The sequence below is a fragment of the Oryx dammah genome, unplaced genomic scaffold (assembly GCF_014754425.2).
Source record: "Oryx dammah isolate SB20612 unplaced genomic scaffold, SCBI_Odam_1.1 HiC_scaffold_10, whole genome shotgun sequence".
Lineage (NCBI taxonomy): Eukaryota > Metazoa > Chordata > Mammalia > Artiodactyla > Bovidae > Oryx > Oryx dammah.
The window spans coordinates 40,602,366-40,622,931 of NW_024070194.1; the positions used below are offsets into that span (position 1 = coordinate 40,602,366).

Consider the following 20,566-nt stretch of genomic DNA (forward strand, 5'->3'; position numbering starts at 1 on the left):
CTAAAACCAGCTTGAACATCAGGGAGTTCACGGTTCACGTATTGCTGGAGCCTGGCTTGGGGAATTTTGAGCATTACTTTACTAGCATGTGAGATGAGTGGAATTGTGCGGTAGTTTGAGCATTCTTTGGCATCTCCTTTCTTTGGGATTGGAATGAAAACTGACCTTTTCCAGTCCTGTGGCCACTGCTGAGGTTTCCAAATTTGCTGGCATATTGAGTGTAGCACTTTCACAGCATCATCTTTCAGGATTTGAAAGAGCTCAACTGGAATTCCATCACCTCCACTAGCTTTGTTCTCTGAAGTTCTAAAAGTGCAGCGGCGCCGCCTCGCTTAATGCATGCTCCTGACAGTGGCCTTTCCTCAGAAATTTCCCTCTGAAAATATTTCCTTAGAAATGTTCGTGTCCCGTTGTCCTCCAGAATCAGATACCAACCCCGGAAGCATCTGAGACCTTTCTGTGCGCGTCTGAGCATGTTGTTTATTCTTCCCGTCCATCCCTGTATTCTGTCCACAGCAAACAATGTGCTGCCTCCCGGTTGTGGACCGTGTGATACCTTCTTTAGCTTGGTTTGATCTGCACCCCACGTCTAACCAGCCCAAAGGGCCCCCTCATGTCTCATTGGACGTCTCGCCTCTTCCAGGCTCCACTCCCCAAGTAACTCCTCTGCTGCATCCCACGGACGTCACCCTGTCTCTCTTCCTTGTGCCACTATAGCGATTTATACCTCTGTGGGCTTCCCTCATAGCTCAGTTGGTAAAGAATCTGCCTGCAATGCAGGAGACCCGGGCTTGATCTCTGGGTTGGGAAGATCCCCTGGAGAAGGGGTAGGCTACCCACTCCAGTATTCTTGGGCTTCCCTTGTGGCTCAGCTGGTAAAGAATCAGCCTGCAATACGGGAGACCTGGGTTCGATCCCTGGATTGGGAAGATCCCCTGGAGAAAGGAAAGGCTACCGGTTCCAGTATTCTGGCCTGGAGAATTCCACGGATTGTGTAGTCCATGGGGTCTCAAAGAGTCGGACACTACTGAATGACTTTCACTTTCAAGCCTGTCACGTTCAAGTGTGGTCTTAGAGCGGCTTCCTCCTTCATTTGAGCTATTAGAGCATGGCTGGAGGGCTGGTTGTCCTGTTTGTGGGTTCTCTATTGGATCTCACGATATTTTGTTGTTAAGTTGCTTCAGTCCTGTCTGACTCTTTGCGACCATAAGGACTATAGCTTATCAGGCTCCTCTGTGCATGGGAATCTCCAGGCAAGAACACTGGAGCGGGTTACCATGCCCTCCATCAGGGGATCTTCCCCACCCAGGGATCAAACCCGCATCTCTTCTGTCTCCTGCATGGGCAGGCAGACCACGTGGGAGGCCCAATATTTTACATATATTAATAAGAGGTGATTACTGAATGAGTGTTGTGTGTAGTCTCAGGAGTACCTTCTGAGGATGACACAGAGGGCAGCCCTGTGCCCTCAGAAAGGATTTCCCAGTACTATTAGCCCACAGCCTGTTTTCCCCTTTGTCATTATACTTACCAGGTTCACATTATACTTACCAGGTTCTCACGCCTAAAGGTTGTGAGAATGTTCTACTTAACTTGTATGTCCCTTAGACCAGCCATTGGCAATAAGCCAGAGGTGGAGAATTTAACCTATTCTCCAAATGTATTGAAGTTTAAAACCTTAGAGATTGAGGGCAAGATGGGTATGTCAAGGCTCAGTACATTTCTCTTCCAAACCCAACACATTTTGGAGGAAATTTCACATCACGCTTGCTCATTCTTTGCTTGGGGTCTTGTCTCCTACCTTCACAGAAACATTGTTCTGTTTTTAGTTGTGAACTTTGTTTTGGGTCAGTAAATCTACCCACTTTATTGAGATTCTGATGGGAACGGGGATGCGTGAGGGTTCCCTCCACTCTGCTTGAGATTTTGGGAACATGTCTCAGCTTATCTTTACCTCCTGAAATGTTAAAATAGTACTCTTTTTATCATTGCTAGCAATGACATGATGGAGTTACTTTTGAAAGGTTGTTGTTGAATCACATTGCTGGGATTCTTGGCCCCTGGAGGAGAAGAATTCAATCCGGGGCCAGAAATGAGGCTTGATCGCTCAGAGCTTTTGTGTAATAAAGTTTTATTAAAGTATAAAGGAGATAGAGAAAGCTTCTGACATAGACATCAGAAGGGGGCAGAAAGAGTACCTGCTTGTTAGTGTTAGCAATGAAGTTATATACTCTCCAATGAATCCAAAGAATGTCTGGAGGTTGTAAGGACCTCACCAGACCTACTCCCATAATTTACATTTTAAGATAACAGAATTAGCTAGAAGGTTTAATCCAGAGACTGTCCTCAGGCAGAATACATTGTTGTTATATAATCCTAAAGAATGTAGAGAAGGAAAAAAAGTTTGTCCTTTCTGTTGAGGCCTGATAGAGGCCATGACTAAAATAGGCTGGAGCAAGCATCCCGGAAACAGCTGAGACACTGCCCAGGCAGGATCAAAATTAATTACCCCAGACGGGAGGACTCAGCCTGTCAGCATGCTCCCTGTAGCCTGGTCTGTGCCAATTGGGACAAGGATAGATATCTCCTAAGAAAGCCCGTGCGTGTGAAAATCTAGCCAATTAGTAGATGCAAAGAAACCCTTGTAACCAATCCAACCTTGCCAATTCCCTGTCTTTGTCCTAAACCTATAACTACTACTGTAATCCAGGGCTCAGGGCTCTGGCTTTATTCCACTGTGCTGGATGTGGCCAGGGCCCTGGCTCGAGCTAGCAATAAATTCCCTTTTTGCATTTGCATTGCCGTGGATGTCTTGTTCTCTCAGTTCTGGGGATCGGGACCTTGGGCATAACACTTTCTTCCTCCTTGAGAATTCCGGACCCCTCTCTCCTTGGGGACCCCTAGACTTCTTATCAACCTGCCTAGGAAATGACTCTCTCACTTTCAGTGACCTTGTCACAGCTCTCATTTTATTTCTTGTGGTGTCTGTCTGGCTTCAGTATAAGGTTATGCTGGCCTCAGAATAAGTCTGAAAGTGTTCCCTCCTCTTCAGTTTTTTTTGAAGAGTTAGAGGGGGATTGATATTAGTTCTTTAAATGTTCAGTAAACTTTTTCAGTGAAGCAATATGTTTGTGGACTGTTCCTTTTGGGGAGGCTTTTGATGACTGATTCAGTCTCCTTAGTCGTTATTGGTCTGTTCAGAGTTTTTGTATCTCCATGATTTAGTCTTGATAGGTGGTGTGTTCCTAAGGATTTATGCATTTCTAGGTTATCCATTTGATTGGCCTTCAGTTGTTTGAAGTATTCTTACAACTGTTCTTATTTCTGTGACATCCGTTGTAACGTTTCCTTTTCATTTCTGATTTTAGTTATTCAGATCTTCTCTTTTTCCACTATATATCCAAGAGTTGTCAATTTTGTTTTTTAAAAATAGAACTTTTAGTTTTATTAATTTTTCCCCATATTTTTAAATTTTCTATTTCATTTATTTCTGCTTGATAGTCTTTATTATTTCCTCCTTCCTGCTAGCTTTGGGTTTAGTTTGTTCTTTTTCTAGTTCTTTTAGGTGTAAAGTTAGCTTTCTGATGTGTGATCTTTCTTATTTTTTAAAAATAAGTTTATATATTTATGATTTGGCTGCACAGGGTCTTAGTTGCAGCACACGGGATCTAGCTCCCTGACCAGGGATTGAACCTTGGTTGGCCCCCTTCACTGAAAGCTTGGAGTCTTAGCCACTAGACCACTGGAGAAATCCCTGTGATCTTTCTTATTTTTTAATGTAAGTGTTTATAGCTATTAACGGTTAGCATTGCTTGCATTTCATCCCATATATTTTGGTATCTGTATTTTTATTTGTCTCAAGGTATTTTCTAATTTCTTTGTGATTTCCTTTTGACACATTGGTTGCTCTAAAAATGTTTTTGTTTTTAATTTTCACATATTTGTGAGTTTTCCAGTTTTCTTTCCACTACTGATTTCTTGTTTCATTCTTACTGATTGAAAAACATACTTTCTATAATTTCAGTCTTTTAAAATGTGTTAAGACTTCTTTCGTGGCCTTGCATGTGATCTATCCTGGAGAATGTTCTGTGTGTACTTGCAAAGATTATATATTGTTGGGTGGAGTGTTCATTATATGTCTGTTAGGTCCGGTTGATCTACTGTTGTTTGTTCTGTCCATTTTTGAAAGTGGAGTATTGAAGTCTCCTGTTATTATTCTGTTATCTGTTTCTCTCTTCAGTTCTGTCAGTGTTTGCTTCCTAGTTTTAGGAGCTCTTCTATTTGGCATGTGCATATTTATAATTGTTGTATCTTCTTGGTGAATTGATCCTTTTATTATTTTATAATCTTCTTCTTTGTCTCTTCTAAAATTTTTGACTTAAAGTGTGTTTTGTTTAATGCTATTATAGCCATAGCTCTCATGTTGTTTAATCCTCTTTGAAACTCTGAGTCATTAGTGTCCCAACAGGAACTGGACACTGTTTCAGATAGGAAATTTGAAGCACTAGCTCAAGTTGGTGTTGAAACCAAAAATGAACCCTCCACTTTCCTAGTTTCCAACTAAAATTTGTATAATGTTTCTGCCCTTTTCTCCAGCTGTTGAGTTGTGGGTTCTAGTTGTTTTTTAAACAACTATCTGTATGTTTGTAGCCTGATCTCTGCTCTAACAGCCATTGCCTCTATGCTCTTTTGGATTTCTTAAACTATCTAGTTCATTCCTTGGAAAAAGTTGTATCGCCAATACCTGATGAACGAAGAGCAAGCCATCAGCAGGGTGCACAGCATCCTGCTGAGGTATGGCATAGAGGAGGGGTCAGACCTGTATGTGCTGAACCTCATCTGGTAAGTCACCGTCTCCTAGGAGGAAGTTGGTTTCTGGAGTCCTTTCCGAGATATCAGCATTTAATGGATCATCTTTCCCACAGACGCTGCTGTGAATGTCTTACAGCTACACAGCCACCACTAAGTGCTCCCTGAGTGTGGACCCTGGGTGGGTGTTGTGGAGTCTGAGGCAGCACCCCCTCCTCGCCGAGGCAGAGGCCTGCGTGTGCCAATACCTCCCTGACCTCTACGCGCCGCTGCTGTACGTGAAGAGTCTGTGGGGAGGGCTGGGGAGGTGCCACCTTTTCTCTTCAGAAGAATGTGTCTTGGTGGTCAAGTTTGGCTAAAAGTTATTTTAGATTTATTTTCAAAGTTTTCCTTCAATCTCTGCTTTGAAGCCTTAATCTTTGTCATTGGTCCCTTAGAGAAATAAAAGGCCACAGATTCTTAAATTTGGAAGGAATTTTAAAAAGCATTTCACCCAATTTCCCCTTCTGTTGAGCAGTCCCAACAGAGGATGGTCATCTAGCTTTTGAACACTGATCAGTAAGGACAGCCTTACAAGGCAGCCCACCGTATTGGTAACAACTTGGGTTATTTGAAAGGACCAGAGAAATGAAGGGCTTCATGCTGACACACAGTGAGTTAATGAGAAGCTGGAAATCGTCCTCTGTGTTCTGCCTCCATCGTGTAGAATCCATCATCAGAGGTTCTTAAAGTTGTCTTGGAAGCCAGGAGCAACCCCAGCCTCATTTTGGTAGTTTATCACCTGATCTTTTCAATTTCTTGCTCTTTCCCTAATTTCTCTTCTGTAATGATTACAGCAAGAAAACTACCATCCAACTGACACATGAACAAATAGCTGATCCTAAGCCACAAACTGGGGCCTCTCCAGGTGGTGAAAATAATGACATTTGCAGGTAAGGGTGGAGAAGGCAATGGCACCCCACTCCAGTACTCTTGCCTGGAGAATCCCAGGGACAGAGGAGCCTGGTAGGCTGCAGTCCATGGGGTCGCTAAGAGTCGGACACGACTGAAGCGACTTAGCAGCAGCAGCAGCAGCAGGTAAGGGGCTGCCATTCCTGGAAGATTTCTTGTCATTGCGTCCCCCTTCCCGCCACCTGCCAGAGTGTCTTTACCTTAATCTATTGAACTGCTGCAATTAAATCATCCAAAAAGCAGTTGTTAAGGAATAATTGCTTTTTCTTCCCACTCCAGGGGGCATCCACCCTGGATGGACAGATGGCCCATCTGCTGGGGGTTGATCTGGCCTGTTACCTATCAACACATCTCCTCAGACACGGATGGCTGTGGGGTGGCTGGTCATGTGACTTTCCTGTTTAGACAGTGTCAGGAGCTCCTGGGTTTCCGGACGGTGAAGCTTAGAAGGGCCTCCCACTTTCACATGCACCCCCGAATGCAATGTCTAGTGTTCTGCCAGGGTTAGCTAGTTGTGTTGCCTGGCTCCTAAAGTGCTTGGTCACTTTGTCTGAGCTTTGCTCATACCGCTTTCTCTCACTGTGTGTTACAGGCACACAGCTGAGGAGGAGGCTGAAGCCCAGGGAGGTCAAGGGGTGCCTTGCTGGAGCTGCCAGTGCCTCAGCCCCAACCCAGGTGGCTCTGCTTCCACTCTGCTGCTCCCTTCACCACCTGGCATTTAGTTCTCATCAGTACTAAGAGCATGCCGCTGTTGGGTGCCTGGCTGGTGGCAAGATGAGCGTGGGCGGATCCTGATTAGGGCATCGTGGGAGTGTGTCTTCCTGGTCAGAGGTGACCCCCTTCCTTTTGGCATCCCCAGGCATTGAGAAGCTCAGAAGTGGTCTCAGAGCAGATTTCCACACGTGACCTTCAACAAGAACATCACCAGGTATCCGGAGCTCATCTTCCCAAGCCACGTCATCTGCAAGACATTCCACTCCGTGGCCTGTAATCACATCGAGCTCAAGTGAGCTTCCTGGTGCCGCTGTCACCGTCACATCCAGTCACTGCTTTTCACAGGAGAGAACTTAGTGCCTAATCTCCCTTTACAGGCAGGGAATATAACAGAAGATTTAGTGATTTATATTTTTACCCCAGAGAGATACATTGTCACCCAGGGAGGCAGGCTCGTGTGTCTGGAGTTTAGGCACGGGTCAGATGACATGTCTGCAGTCCCGGGCACCAATGGCCTGGTTGACCCATTCAGATCAGACTCTCCTTGGAAGCAGAAGGGGAAAGGACAAGGCTAAGAGGCACTAGACCCAGGCTCCTGGGGCCTCTGAGCTGTGTTCCCTGGGATAGGAAGGCTTCAGGGAGCTTCAAGGTCCCCCTGAGGCCTACTGGAGTCCTGTCTACACTGTGGAAAAGTGGTATCTGTTGTGAGCCACTTTGTCTCCTGGGTTATTAGATGTGGATTTTGGAAAGCCGAATGGAGCCCTTCCCAGTTCCATGTGGCCTGGAAGCACTCAGCCCTTTAAGCCTTTTTCCTCACCTGGATGAGCCACTGCCTGGGACCTGTGGTGTCATCAGAGAGATGGGGGCAGGGCCTGGGGGACACAAGTCCCACATGGCCAGGAAGGCCCACCCTGTGCCCTCGGGACGTGCCTTCCAGATACCAGTTGAGAAAGAAGCTGAATCTCTTCAAGTCAACCCCCTTCGTGGTCAACTGTCTCCTTGCTGAAGGGAAGGGTGGCTTCATTAGGGCCACACTCGTGTATAACACTCTGGAGGCCTTCTTCACCTCAGCCTATGAGGAGCTGATGATCGACCGTGTGCTCAGCTGGTGCAAGAATAGCCAGGGGCAGCAAGTCATGGTGGAACAGAGCAAAAAGCTGGTGAGCCACTCAGTGCCCCTGGAGTCTGGGCTTGGGAGGATGAAGGCGTGATCTCCGGCCCAAGTCTAAATTTTTGATATTAGGGGGAGGCTAGGTTTTAAGTGAGCTGGATGTGGGGCCGGATTAGGATGTCCATGCAAAAATGTACAGCCAGCAGCAGAGGGTCAGGGCTGGAGGGACTCGTTGGTCCGGGGCAGTGGGATGAGAGTGGGTGAGACGTGGCTGTGCAGGATGGAGCAGGGACAGAAGCTCATACAGGTCAGGGCCTGATGGAGACAGGAAAGAAAACAGAGAGAGCAAAGCCCAGAAGCAGGTTGTTGGAGGTAACAGGAAACCAGCTTCCGGAAAGCAGGAGTGATCGCTCACTGAACTGAAAGCATCAGGAACAGGAGGGCCAAAGGACATCACCTAAATTGGCAGGCCAGGTACAGGGCCGGGTGGGGACAGAGGACCCAGCTCAGGGCATCACCCACCACAGTACAGAGAGGGGAGCCGGGTGCCCATGATAGAAACTCTGGTTCCTTCAGCTGCACAGATTTCATAGTCTTGTATTCATTCCTATGACTTTGTCTATTCTGGATCTGAACATTTTTCCTTTTAATCTGATTTGGTCAAAAATGGTTTTAAAAGTAATAGAATCAATTGGGGAGGATTTGAGAGACTTGTCTAAAACGCAGAAGTCAGTAAATGAGAAACAGGAGACTTTAAATGATACAGAAGACATTTTCAAAATTTTGTGAATTCTCTGCGTAAGTAGAAAATATCATGATGCATCAGAAAGATGTAACGAAAGAAAAACTGCTGACACAGCTTCCATTCTGGTTGGAAACTGACACTGAGGGTTTCCAGTATGCTTCCTGCGAGTCAGAAGATCCTGGGTCTCACTCCTTGCCATCAGGGGAAAGTTTGTGTCCCTGAACTCAGTGGCTTCCCTCTGCAGCCCTGGAGTGAGGGACTGGTTGCCTGTGGGTGCTGAAGACATTTTGCTAACTGCTTTCTGTACATTACATTGTTTTATCCTTACAGTAACCCTGTGAAAAAGTGAATTTGTCTGTTTTACACATGGAAACACCGATGCTTAAAGAGGTAAAGCAGGCCTACAGCAGGAAAGGTGGCAGAGTTGAGATCTGAACCCACCATCTGAATCACCATGTTTTCTGTTTATCCCCTGGGCTAAAACTTGTAGGAATAACCAAAGGACAGAACCAAACCGTTTCTCTATCTTGTGCTTTTCGAGGAGCAGTCTGGCCACGTCCATGAAGGGCATGAAGCCATACCTGTCTCTGCAGTCCGGTTCATACTGGCACCTGGAGCCCAGACCCAAAGCAACAGCTGAGAACAGTCGCTGCTTCAAACCTATGGCACTGACTCTGGGTGCCCCAGGACTGTAATCTAGAGAACACCAGTATCTACATCTTTTCTTCGCCCTATTGTTGTTCCTTCGCTCAGTTGTGTCCGACTCTTTGCGACCCTATGGACTGCAGCATGCCAGGTCTCTCTGTCCCTCACCATTTCCCAGAGTGCCCAAGTTCATGGCCATTCAATTGGTGATGCCATCCAACCATCTCATCCTCTGCTGCCCTCTTTTCCTTTTACCTTCAATCTTTCCCAGAATCAGGGTCTTTGCCGATGAGTTGACTGTTCTCAGCAGGTGGCCGAAGTATTGGAGCTTTGCCATTAACCTTTTCAATTTCAGACCCCAGGCCTGAGACTGACTTCTTTATCTTTGTGTTGGGGAGGGAGGGGTAATAGTACCCTCCTCTGAGGGGTTGTGATGGTTCATTATTCCTTCAGCAAGTATTTATGAAGTGCCTATTTAGCCCTGTTCTAGACACTGAAGATAAAGCAGCAGAGTGCTTGCTGTCAGAGTCTAAGATCTAGTGTGGGTAACAGCAAATACAGATATACCAATGACAAACACATTTGTGAAAAGTGCTACTCTAAGAAGAGTGTAAGTCAGGACAGTTGAAAAGTGACAGTGCGAGGGCCTGAAGGTTTCAAGTTAGCATTCAGAGAAGGCACAGACCTTAAGTAAATGGGAGTTCGCCATGTGGATTTGACAACTCATGTACATGTCACCCATATCCTGGGGGGCCCCTGTAGCAGCATGGAGGCAGTGATGCTGGAGCTGGGTGAGTGGGTGGCCGAGGCCAAGTCAGGTAGGGCCCTTGACCCATTTCGTGCTTTTCAGTTTTATTTTCATTGAGGTAGGGACCCACTGAAGTATTTTGAGCACGCAAGTGACAGAACTGAATCTAGAGTTTTTAAAAGAGCTTTGTGGCCACTGAACTAAGTAGACAGAAGTGAGGCAAGAGACCATTTAGGCTATTAAAATAATCCACCCCCCTCCAAAAGTAGGGAATTTCCTAGCGGTTCAGTGGTTAAGACTCCAAGCTTCCACTGTAGGGGACATAGGTCTGATCCCTGGTCAGAGAACTAGGGTCCTGCATGTCATGTAGCCCAGCAAAAAGTGAAAAAATAAAATAATCCAGGTGAGGTATGATGGCAATTTGGCCCATGGTGGAGGTAGTGAGAAATGGTCTACCCTGGATAGATTTTGAAAGGGGAGCTGACCAGGCTTGGTGACAGACCTACTATGTCATGAGCAGGGAGGAATCAAGTAGAATCCCAAGGTTTTGGCCTGAGAAACTGCAAGTATCATGGACTTAGCATCCTGGAGGTGGGAAAGGTTATGGACGGAGTTGGGGTGGGAGAAGAGCTGAGAGCTCAGCTTTGAACATAATTTTAAGTGCCTATAGGATATCAGGGAAAAGGCAATGGCACCCCACTCCAGTACTCTTGCCTGGAAAATCCCATGGATGGAGAAGCCTGGTAGGCTGCAGTCCATGGGGTCACTAAGAGTCAGACACCACTGAGCAACTTCACTTTCACTTTTCACTTTCATGCATTGGAGAAGGAAATGGCAACCCACTCCAGTGTTCTTGCCTGGAGAATCCCAGGGACGGGGGAGCCTGGTGGGCTGCCGTCTATGGCGTCACACAGTCGGACACGACTGAAGTGACTTAGCAGCAGCAGCAGCAGAGGATATCAGAGTGAGTAAGTGAGACCAGGAGCGTGGGGTTCAATGAAGAGGTGTGGACTAGAGATACTAGTGTAGGTGTCACTACTGTGGGGTGACACTGGGTAAGATCGGAGCCTGGAAAAGATCACTTATACTTGAACTGTGAACCAAGAGTTGAGGACTAGATGGGCTAGGCCTGATACCAAGAAAGACTCAGTAACCCTTACTCTATTTTTCTAGTCCTCCCTTCCTAGCTTTTTTGTCTGTCTATTGATTGAAAAGAATTTAGTGAGTGATGGACAAAATTGTAAAGTGTAAAAACTGTTTTACACTTTAGTTTCTGGATTCCCAGTCTATCAGTATATGCTTCTACATTATTTTAAAGAATTCACCAAAAGCATGTTTGGACAAATATGAATGCTGGTTGTGATATTTAGTAATATGGTCAGTGAAATTCTTTTTGCAGTTTCTAAGTGTCATTAGGAAGCCAATATAAGGAGCTATTGAATTTCTAAAGACATTTCTAATTAATTTTAAATCATCAGTTGCCAGTAGTTTTCACTAGCACAAATTTTGAAATTACAAGTTATTTTGTAACAAATGGTTGTAGCTCATTTGTACAAAAACTGAGCGACTAACAACAACTAAACGCTATATTAAAGAGAGCCAAAGTTATAAAACTAAGAGATAAAACTACTTTCAAAAGAAAGTAACCCTGTTCTGTGTTTTTAGGATCCGTTGAATTGTTACTTTGTGTTTCACAACTGGGAATTTGTGAACGGATTCTTCCCTCATCGACTAGTTCTAATTACTTTATAAAAAATCTAATACTGGTTTTTTAGCAGCTCGGTTTTCATGTTTGGCCCAAAAGAAAAAAATATATACATGTGTATTTCAAATTAAAAAACAAACCTACCTGGTCGCATATTTGTTAAAGGCCTGTGGGAAAATTTAATAGTTGTAAATCATTATTAGGACAGACTTGTGATGTCACCTTTCCCTTTTCGTTGTGTAAACCCTTAAAAGACCCTTTCGGGGGTTTCCACTCTTGAGGAAATTCAGAGAGCCTGGGACGGGAGTGGAGGGTCCGTTTCGGGGAGCCAAGCTGCTGGGCGGGAAGCCGGGAGCCCGGGCTCGGACCTAGCTCGACCCCTACGCAGCGTAGCTCCACCGCCCCGCCGTGGCGTCACGCCCGGACAGTGACGCCCGCCACGGCGTCGTCTGCCCGACTCTAAGATGGCTGCGGGCACCGGGACGGGGCGGGCCTGGGAGGGCGGGGTGGGTTGGCCGCCTTCCGACGTTCATTGGCCAGCTCTGACCGGCTGTGGGCGGGCCCGCCGGCCGGCAGGGACGTCAGGGCGGCGGGCTCGCGGCGGCGGCTGCGGCGGCGGCGGCTCCCCTTGGCGGTGGCTCCCCTCGGCGGCGGCGGGCGGCGCGGGCGAGACTGGCCGTGCTGGCCACGGAATGAGGAAGCGGACCGAGCCTGTTGCCCTGGAGCATGAACGCCGTGCCGCCTCGGGCTCGCCCTCCGCCGGCCCGGCCGCCGCGGCGCTGGACGCCGACTGCCGCTTGAAGCAGAACCTGTGCCTGGCGGGCCCGGGGCCGGCCGAGCCGCGCTGCGCCGCGGACGCGGGCATGAAGCGGGCGCTGGGCAGGTGAGGGGCGGCGGGGGCGGCCGGGGGCCAGCGCCCCTTCGGAGCTGCCCGCCCCAGGCGCCCCGCCGGCCTCTCCGAGCCGGTCCATCCCTGGATGCCTCCCCGAGCGGGCCTGCGGGCCCCCGCCCCTGGCGCCCGGCTGGAGAGCGCCTCCCTACGAGGATGGGGGGCCCCTGGATGCCCGGCGGGGCCGGGAAGCGCGCGCGCGGCGTGGACCCAGCGTCCCTCCGCGGGGTGGGCAGCTCACCGGCGCCCACGGGGTCCCTGGGGACGGTGGAGGGTCCGCAGTGTGCAGGCTCGGGGGTGCGCCGCCTTCTCGGGGAGGCTGAGGGCTCGGCGGGGTGCGGGGTCGCGGGGCGCTGCGCCCTCGTAGGCAGAGGGCAGGTGGATGGATGCCCGGCGATCGCGAGCCACTGGCTTCTGGTGTGTGAAATGTGTCTACCCGAGTCTGCCCCTTGGGAAGCGCTGTCCGGTCCGGAAGATGTTTTCGGCCTCCCTTTGGGGAGATGAACGCGTTGACGTTGAATTCATCTCACAGTTGAGAGAGGAGCGTTTTTCACGCGGGCTGGACCCTCCCCTAGGCTGGTGTCTATTATCTGGCTGTTCGTGGAACTTATCACTCATGACAGTTTTGAAGTCTTGATGTTTCTTGGTAACTGAAAAAGTTAGTATGTAATGTTCTCAGATGTTGTAGCAAGAGTCACTGTTTTTGGGATCCCCTGGAATGCCCTTAATTGACACAGACCTCTGCAGTGTAAAATATTTATCCAAAGAGCCCCTAAAAATGTTACATTCATTGCCTAAAAGATCACGAAGTTAAACTATATACACATCTCAGTCAGTGGTTCCCCTTCCTGCTGGAAGTCCAAGGATCGACAGAATTTTTGTTTTTGTGTAAAATTATCTAGCAACTGATCAGCATCTCTTCTGAAGATAATCTCTTTTGTGGAAAGGTTTATCTGCATTAAAAACGCACAGTTGGCTTTAATGCACTTTTATTAACAGATCAGACATAACACTTAGGTTGTAAGCTCTTTATTTGAAGAAGACAAATTGTGATGCACAGCAGTGTTTGGGGAAGCAATCTCCCTTGAAAGATCTACTGTATTAAAAGAGTCTGATTATTTTTATTTTTGAGTTGAGGACAAAGAGAGACATTCTAGTGGTGCCACTTCCTTTGAATAAACAAAAGGCTGTTACTGGAATAAAAAGAAAAGCAGAGAGCTGGAAGGGCAAATTTGTGAGTTACCCCATGGTTCCTTCCCTGTTGCCTGAAACGGTCCCCTGGACCTTCTCCTCCTGAGTTTTCTCCTTCAGCCTGGTCTCTGCTCAGCTGTCACCTCTTCAGAGAGGCCTTCCCAGACTAGCACATCCAAAATAGCCATTGGGCCCCCACCGGCCCCTTTCTGTTTTCTTGTTTCTTCATCCCCCTTAATTGCCCGCACACTTGACTGGCTTTGTGCATAGTCTCCCAGGGGAGAATGGAAGCCCTGTGAGAGCAGGGACATTGTTCTTGGGGCCTCTGTCTTCAGAGGCACATCTTAGGTGGGAGAAAATATTTTGTTGAATGAATATCCAGAATAGATTCCTAGAAGTGGAATTGCTGAGCCTAGGGGTGAATGCTGATGACTGAAAGTGCCCTCCCAAGAACTTGTACGATCGGTACACCCTCCACTAGTGTCAGTCTCCTCACCCAAATATTGAATATTACCAGATATTTTGATCTTTTTCTACTTGGTTGCTGAAAATTGACATCTGATTTGTAACTTTAATTTGCATTTCTTAGTGGTTAGGTGGCAGTTTTTGTATGTTTTTGTAAGCCTGGGATTATTTACATCTTTGGGATTATTTACATCTTTAACCATCTTTGTTTGGGTCCCCTTGCACATTTCTTTTAACTTTCTATTGTGCACATTTTCAATAGACAAAAGTAGGGGAGTCAGTATAATGAACCTCCCTGAGCTCGTCCCTTCATTTCAATAGTTTTCCATGTTTTGCCAGTCTTGAATCATCTCCTCCTCCTCTCCTCCATTTTGATATGGTGGGGAGACTAGACTGTTCTAAAACAACTGATTTTGTCCATAAGTATTTTCACAGCGTATCTTGAACAAATAAGGATTTTGAAATATATACACCACCAATGCTATTATTGAATTGTATCAAAACTAGCAATTTATTATTTGTAATTAATTTAATATTACTTACTATCCTATCTGGGCTTCCCAAGTGGTGCAGTGGTAAAGAATCTGCCTGCCAATGAGGGAAACAAAGAGATGTGGGTGGGGAAGATCCCCTGGAGTAGGAAATGGCAACCCGCTCCAGTATTCCTGCCTAGAAAATTCCATGGACAAAAGGAGCCTGGAAAGCTGCAGTCCATGGGGTTGCAAAGAGACACAACTGAGCAACTGAGCATAAGTCTACACATACATTTCCTTGTCTTGTGTGTTAGTCGCTCAGTCGTGCCCGACTCTTTGCGACCCCATGGACTGCAATCCACCAGGTTCCTCTGTCCATGAGATTTTCCAGGCAAGGATACTGGAGTGGGTTGCCATTTCCTTCTCCAGGGGATCTTCCCAACCCAGGGATTGAACCCGGGTCTCCTGCACTGCAGGCAAATTCTTTACCGACTGAGCTACAAAGGAAGCCCATTTCCTTGCCTTAGAAATGTTTTTTTAAGTCAGTTTTAAATCCTGTACATTTCTTAAGTGTATTCCTAGTTAATCTCTTGTTATTTTCTTATATTACACATTGTTACTAGTTGTATTTATTAATTTTGTATCTAGCAACTTACAAACTCTTAGTTTCAAGTAGTTTTTGCAGTTCCTGAATTTTCCAGGTATGCTATCATATCAGCTGCAAATTAATAATCATTTTGTTTTCTACTTTTTATGTCTTTTGTTTCTCTTTTTTGATTACATTGTATTTCCAGAACAAGGCTGAATAATAGGAGTGATACTGAGTATCCTTATCTTATCCTGACTTTAAGGAGAATTCTTTTAGTGTTTATGCCAAGTTAGTTATTTTATTAGGGGTGTGTTGCTGCTGTTTTGTCTTTTTTTTAAAGATCAAAAATGGTTGTTGAATTATATTAAATGCTGTTATAGCATCTGTGAAATGATCATATGAATTTTGTCTCTTGACCTGTTAATATGCTGAGTTGTAGTAATAGATGTCATGTTATTGAGTCATCATTTTATATTATTTAATCATCAATAATAACTCTTATTGTGTAGACAGATTCTATTTATTACTAGGGAGTTTTTCACCGTTATTTGTATGACTAGTTTGTAATTTTCTTTTTTTAATGCCATCTTTACCAAGTGGTTTTAGTGTTTTTTATAGATTTATTAAAAGTTATCTCTTTCTCTTCATTAGCCAGTTTAAATATTGTACTTTTGAAATGATCTCTTTCTTTAAATTTTGGTAGAATTCACCTGTAAAACTTCCTGAGCATGGTGCTTTTTTAGAATACAGCATTTTTATAACTGTCATAGTTTCTTAGATTTGCAGTCTCTTTCTGGGCTCAGTTTTGGTGATTTATATGTCTATAGAAAACCATCTGTTATATCTAGCTTTTCCTCTAGACTTGGGGCTCTTCCCCAGTCTTGTTTGCTATTTTAGGTATTTATACGCCCTCCCCTCTTTTTTCTTGCTCTAGCACATGTGTGCACACACAGAAAAATTTGGATTTTCTCTTGAATAAAAAAATATTTTGTGTGTATTTATCTGGGAGCCCAGGATGGTGCTGAGGCTGTGGAGAAGTGGAGAAAACGTTCTCTCTCTGAAGAGGGCAGCAAGAGCTGCTTTCTTTCCTGTGACTGCCCAGCAAGAATGTGGCTCCAGGGCATCCAGATCTTCCAGTCTTTCCTGAAGAGTAGCTGGGTGTGTGTCCGTGACCTCTTAACTTTTTAGAAACTTTTTAGACTAATTTAGATAAAGACAACCACCTCAGAGGTAAAACCAGGTGTTGTGTTTTTGTTTTTGTTTTTAATATTGATGTATAGTTGGTTTGCAATGTGTTTATATATATATATATGTTCTTTTTCAGATTCTTTTCCCTTCTAGGTTATTACAAAATATTGAGTGTAGCTCCTTTTTGGGTTTGTTTTGGACTAAGTTGGACTAAAGGGTCATTTTGGAAGGCATCTGGCTTACAGGTTAGCCCTGCACTCTATGAAAGGAGGGACTGGATACTGGTTTTGCTTTGCACATGTCTGGTATGAGGAGGCAAATGAGGGATGCTGTGGGCCTTTGATCTTCTCTTCTGTAATCCTGGAGTTCTTGGCACTATTCAGTAAAGGCATCAAGACTCAAGACGAGTGCTCAGTTGTGTCTGACTCTTTGTGATCCCATGGTCTGTAGCCCGCCAGGCTCCTTTGTCCATGGGATTCTCCAGGTAGGAGTACTGGAGTGGGTTGCCATTTCCTCCTCCAGGGGAATCTTCCCGACCCAGGGATCAAGTCTGCGGCTCTTATGTCTCCTGGATTGGCAGGTGGGTGCTTTACCACTAGTGCCATCTGGGAAGCCTGGTGAGATGTATAGGTCTGTATGTAAGTGAACTAGACTGTCCTCCCACTGCCAACTCAGAGGCCAAATCTGCCAGATAATCAAGATCAGTGGACTGCCTGGGAGGTTTAATATCTGATGACCTTTGTGTGTAAATACAGAAGAATGCAGGCATCACCCTTGGTTCCTCCTTGACCCAAAAGAAGGAACTTCATGCAGGGTTGCAGAAGGCTTTACCGAAACCCAGAAAGCCGGGTGGTTCGTCTTCCTGAGGGTGAATAGGGACCTCACCAGACAAGCCTCTCTGCCTGGTATTTCTTTCTTTACATATGGAGATAAGAGTGCTCTCAGAGCTAGCTTTTGTACTTAAAGTCTACTTTTCTCCACCCTCTTCTCCTCCTGCTCCCCAGAGTAGAGTCTGTTCCTGGACCATGACAAGCAACCAGGGAGGCTACATTATGGTGCTTCAAGTGGGGCTCCCAACTGAGGTCCTCTCTTCCCAGTTGTGGTTTATCTTAGCAGGGACACATTCCAGCCCTGGAACTCAGGACTGTGAAACTTGAGTCCTGTATCTCTGCCTACTTCCCAGTTCCTTTCAGCCAGTGTGTACTCTCCCTTCTCAAGGGAGTGCCCGTCTTCTACAGTAGTGTTGGGCATGGACTGCTTAAATGCAGGAGTTACTTTTTAGGTAGATTAAGAGCTCCAGAAGACACTTATCATAGAGGTAGTCTTGGAGAGAGGCTTAGATGGGTCATCACCTCAGGGTTCTGCTGACAGCAGTGGAGATGGGGTACCTTTCCAGACTCAAGGTCTTCCTCCTCCTCCTCCCACTAGAGCACTTTTCCTTCCAAAGTGCAGTTTATAGGGAAAATTTAACTGTAATACAATCTTGAAAACTGACAGATTAAGTCAAATGCTTAACATGATGCCATAGAACTTGAGTGTCCACATGGGGAGTGGACAGGTGATTTGTTTCTTCCTGAACTGAGGGCCAGTGTCTGGAGTGTCAGGCTGCTGACACAAGGAAGTGTGATACACAGAAACCTGCCCGAGATGTCTGGTTAGTAGAAAGACCTGTTATTTAGGCTTGGTGCCCATCTTAGTATCGTTTGATATTTTGGAGGAAAGTTTGCGTAGTCTCAAATGAGTGTTCTTAGGTTTGTGTCTTGGGGAAAATTGCTTAACTTTCTGAGCTTATTTCTTCCTTGTGATGTGGGGATAAAAATCTCCCTTATAGAAACAGGGTGAGGCTCCAGTATGAAAGAGCTGCTGGTGGCGTGATGTCTCTGGGATCCAGAGACAGGTTAGGGATCCCCAAGGGTGCTGTGAAGTTGCAGGGAGGTGGTTAGCTGTGTAGGACAGCATTGGAAGTTCCCTGGGTGTTTCTCTTTTCTCTGAAATAAGAGCAAAGCCTTCTGCCCAGGGGAGAGGAGCTACCACAGGTGTTTCTCTTTCAGCTCTCCACCTGGACCCAGTCTTAGCTCTCTATCTTTGGCCTAATCGGATGTTTCCTATCATGTTTGCTAAAGTCTCATTAACAAGACAGTCAGTCTCCTTGGCAGAGACTCACTTTTCTAACATGTGGTGTTGCAACAATGGATGACAGAAATGGTTTTCATGGGAAGTCGTTGCAGCTGTGACTTGCTGTTTGTGTTCTGTACAGCTGAGTGTGACCTGGTCCTGGGAGGTCTGAGGGCAGTTCCCCTTGCACCCCCCACCTGAGGACTCCGCACACAGGCCAGTGAGGAACGTGTTAAGCTGGGTTTGAGGTGGAGAAAAGATCAACATGAACAGAGGGGAACGTCAGTGATCGTATGGTTCATAAGCAGAATTCTTGCCCCTCAGGTTTTGCTAATACACAAATAGAGGTTTCTAGCAGAATTTGTCTTGAGATGGTGCTTGTGGGCTTTGTTTTAATTATGTGTATTCTGTTTTCCAGGTATGCCCTGGTTTACCAGGAAATGCCCTGAGAAGGTAAAAAGAGGAGGGGGTAGATGAGTGTCAGGGTGAGGAGTGTCATTTTGCAAAGATGAAGACAGAGAAGGAGTGTCAATGAAGAAATACAAGCACAACTCAGGAATGCTGGAATTTAGGGTTTGTTCTTGAAACTTGAAAGTTGTCCTGAGCTTTATTGTTGTTCCGTTGCTCAGTCGTGTCTGACTCTTTGCTACCTGATGGACTGCAGCATGCCAGGCTTCCCTGTCCTTCACCATCTCCTGGAGCTTGCTCAGACTCATCCTCTGCCATCCCCTTCTCACACCTTCCGTCTTTCCCAGCATCAGGGTCTTTTCCAGTGAGTCAGCTCTTCGCATCAGAGGGCCAAAGTATTGGAGCTTCAGCATCCGTCCTTCCAGCGAATATTCAGGGTTGATTTCCTTTAGGATTGACTGGTTTGAGGTTTAGGGTAAAGAAAAGAAAGGTGAAACTCTTTTCAGGTCTTAGCAAACTTGGATCTCCATGCAAGATTTCGATGAATTGACTGAATTATTTGTAATGGGAAGGAAAAATGTTCAGAGTGGAAGCAGGTCATTTAGATGCTATAGTTCAGGGTCCTAAAATACATGTATGGCTTGTGACTTTCAGCTGTTTCTTTCTCCTAATAGTGTGTACAGCATAGACTGTTTACTGTCTCATGCTCGACTTGTGCCATTCCTGGGCCTGGAACATCATTTCGTTCCTACCTGAAAGTGGTGTTGTCAGTGTTGCATGCTAATAGGTTTATTTTATTCAACCAACAGCCAGCTTGCTTCTGTTGTTTGTTTGAAATCATGCTAGGCACTCGGAAAGATGAAAGAAGGCAGTGCCTATCCTCAGGGAGTTTGTTGTCTGTCAGTATTTATGTGTGACATTTTCATGATGTCTGTGGTGGAGACAATGCCAGGATGGCTGGAGACGGTTAGTCTGATCTCACATTTGTCCTCTGTTACTCTTGACATTGTTTTGTACTGACTTATCTTCAGCATATCTCATCTTTTAGGCTTCCACTTCGCTGACAGGATGTAACTCATTTTTCAGCGCATCCCTGGTATATCAAGCTATCTATAGATAAAATAAATGTTCACAGTTTAGGGACAGAGCACATTTGGACAAGGCACGTCGTGGCAGAACCTACAGGCAGGAAAATAAGACTGCCGTCCTAGGACACTGGATGCCAGCTTTGGGCTCCAGAAGGAAGGGATGGTGTCGGCCCGCTGGGAACCTGCAGTCACAGCCCAGGGCTTCCTGAGGAAGCACCAGGGCGGTTCTGCAGGACTGAGGAGGGATCCTGGTGTGAGGCCACTGTGAGAGACGGCCGTCGCCATGATGAAAGGCAGCCCCAGAGGGATCCTGTCTGTTTCCCTCTGTTCTTCTCTCAGTTTTCGGTCTTCTGATTGCAGAAATGAAAAGGATTTCCTAATACAGATTTAAAACAGAATATAATTGAGAAAGTAAAATTGCCCTGTGGATAATTACTGTTAGCAGTGTGGCAGCTATAGAGAAGATTGCTAGCATGATTTTTCTTTTATTCATCCAGTGAGTATTTCTTGAAGACTTACTGTGTGCTGGAGGCTGTGAAGAGAATGTTACAGTCAGACAGTTCCCAGTCCTTGTGGGACTCACATTCTCCTCTGGAGGGAAAAAGATAGCAAAAAAAGGTAGATGTAAATATATAATAAATTTCAAGGAGGTGGTAAAGTGCTATGAAGAAAAATAGAGCAAGGTAGTTTTAAAAAGCAGACAACATACCCAGAATGGAATTGCTTATGCTA

General features: G+C 46.0%; 2 protein-coding genes across 2 annotated transcripts in view; both read left to right on the forward strand.

The window, feature by feature from the left end:
• Positions 1-6,633: 6,633 nt before the first annotated feature.
• On the forward strand, positions 6,634-8,839 carry LOC120869487 (F-box DNA helicase 1-like). The gene is made up of 2 exons (XM_040248841.1): positions 6,634-7,634; positions 8,661-8,839. Exons 1-2 carry the CDS (start codon positions 7,296-7,298, stop codon positions 8,661-8,663), a joined length of 342 nt encoding a protein of 113 aa, XP_040104775.1. The 5' UTR covers positions 6,634-7,295; the 3' UTR covers positions 8,664-8,839.
• Positions 8,840-12,025: 3,186 nt separating this feature from the next.
• Positions 12,026-20,566, forward strand: part of ABHD12 (abhydrolase domain containing 12, lysophospholipase) — a 51,985-nt gene continuing 43,444 nt past the window's right edge. Inside the window, exon 1 of the mRNA XM_040248843.1 lies at positions 12,026-12,311. Coding sequence (XP_040104777.1) covers positions 12,121-12,311 — 191 coding nt within the window. The 5' untranslated portion in view covers positions 12,026-12,120. The remainder of the gene's footprint in view (positions 12,312-20,566) is intronic.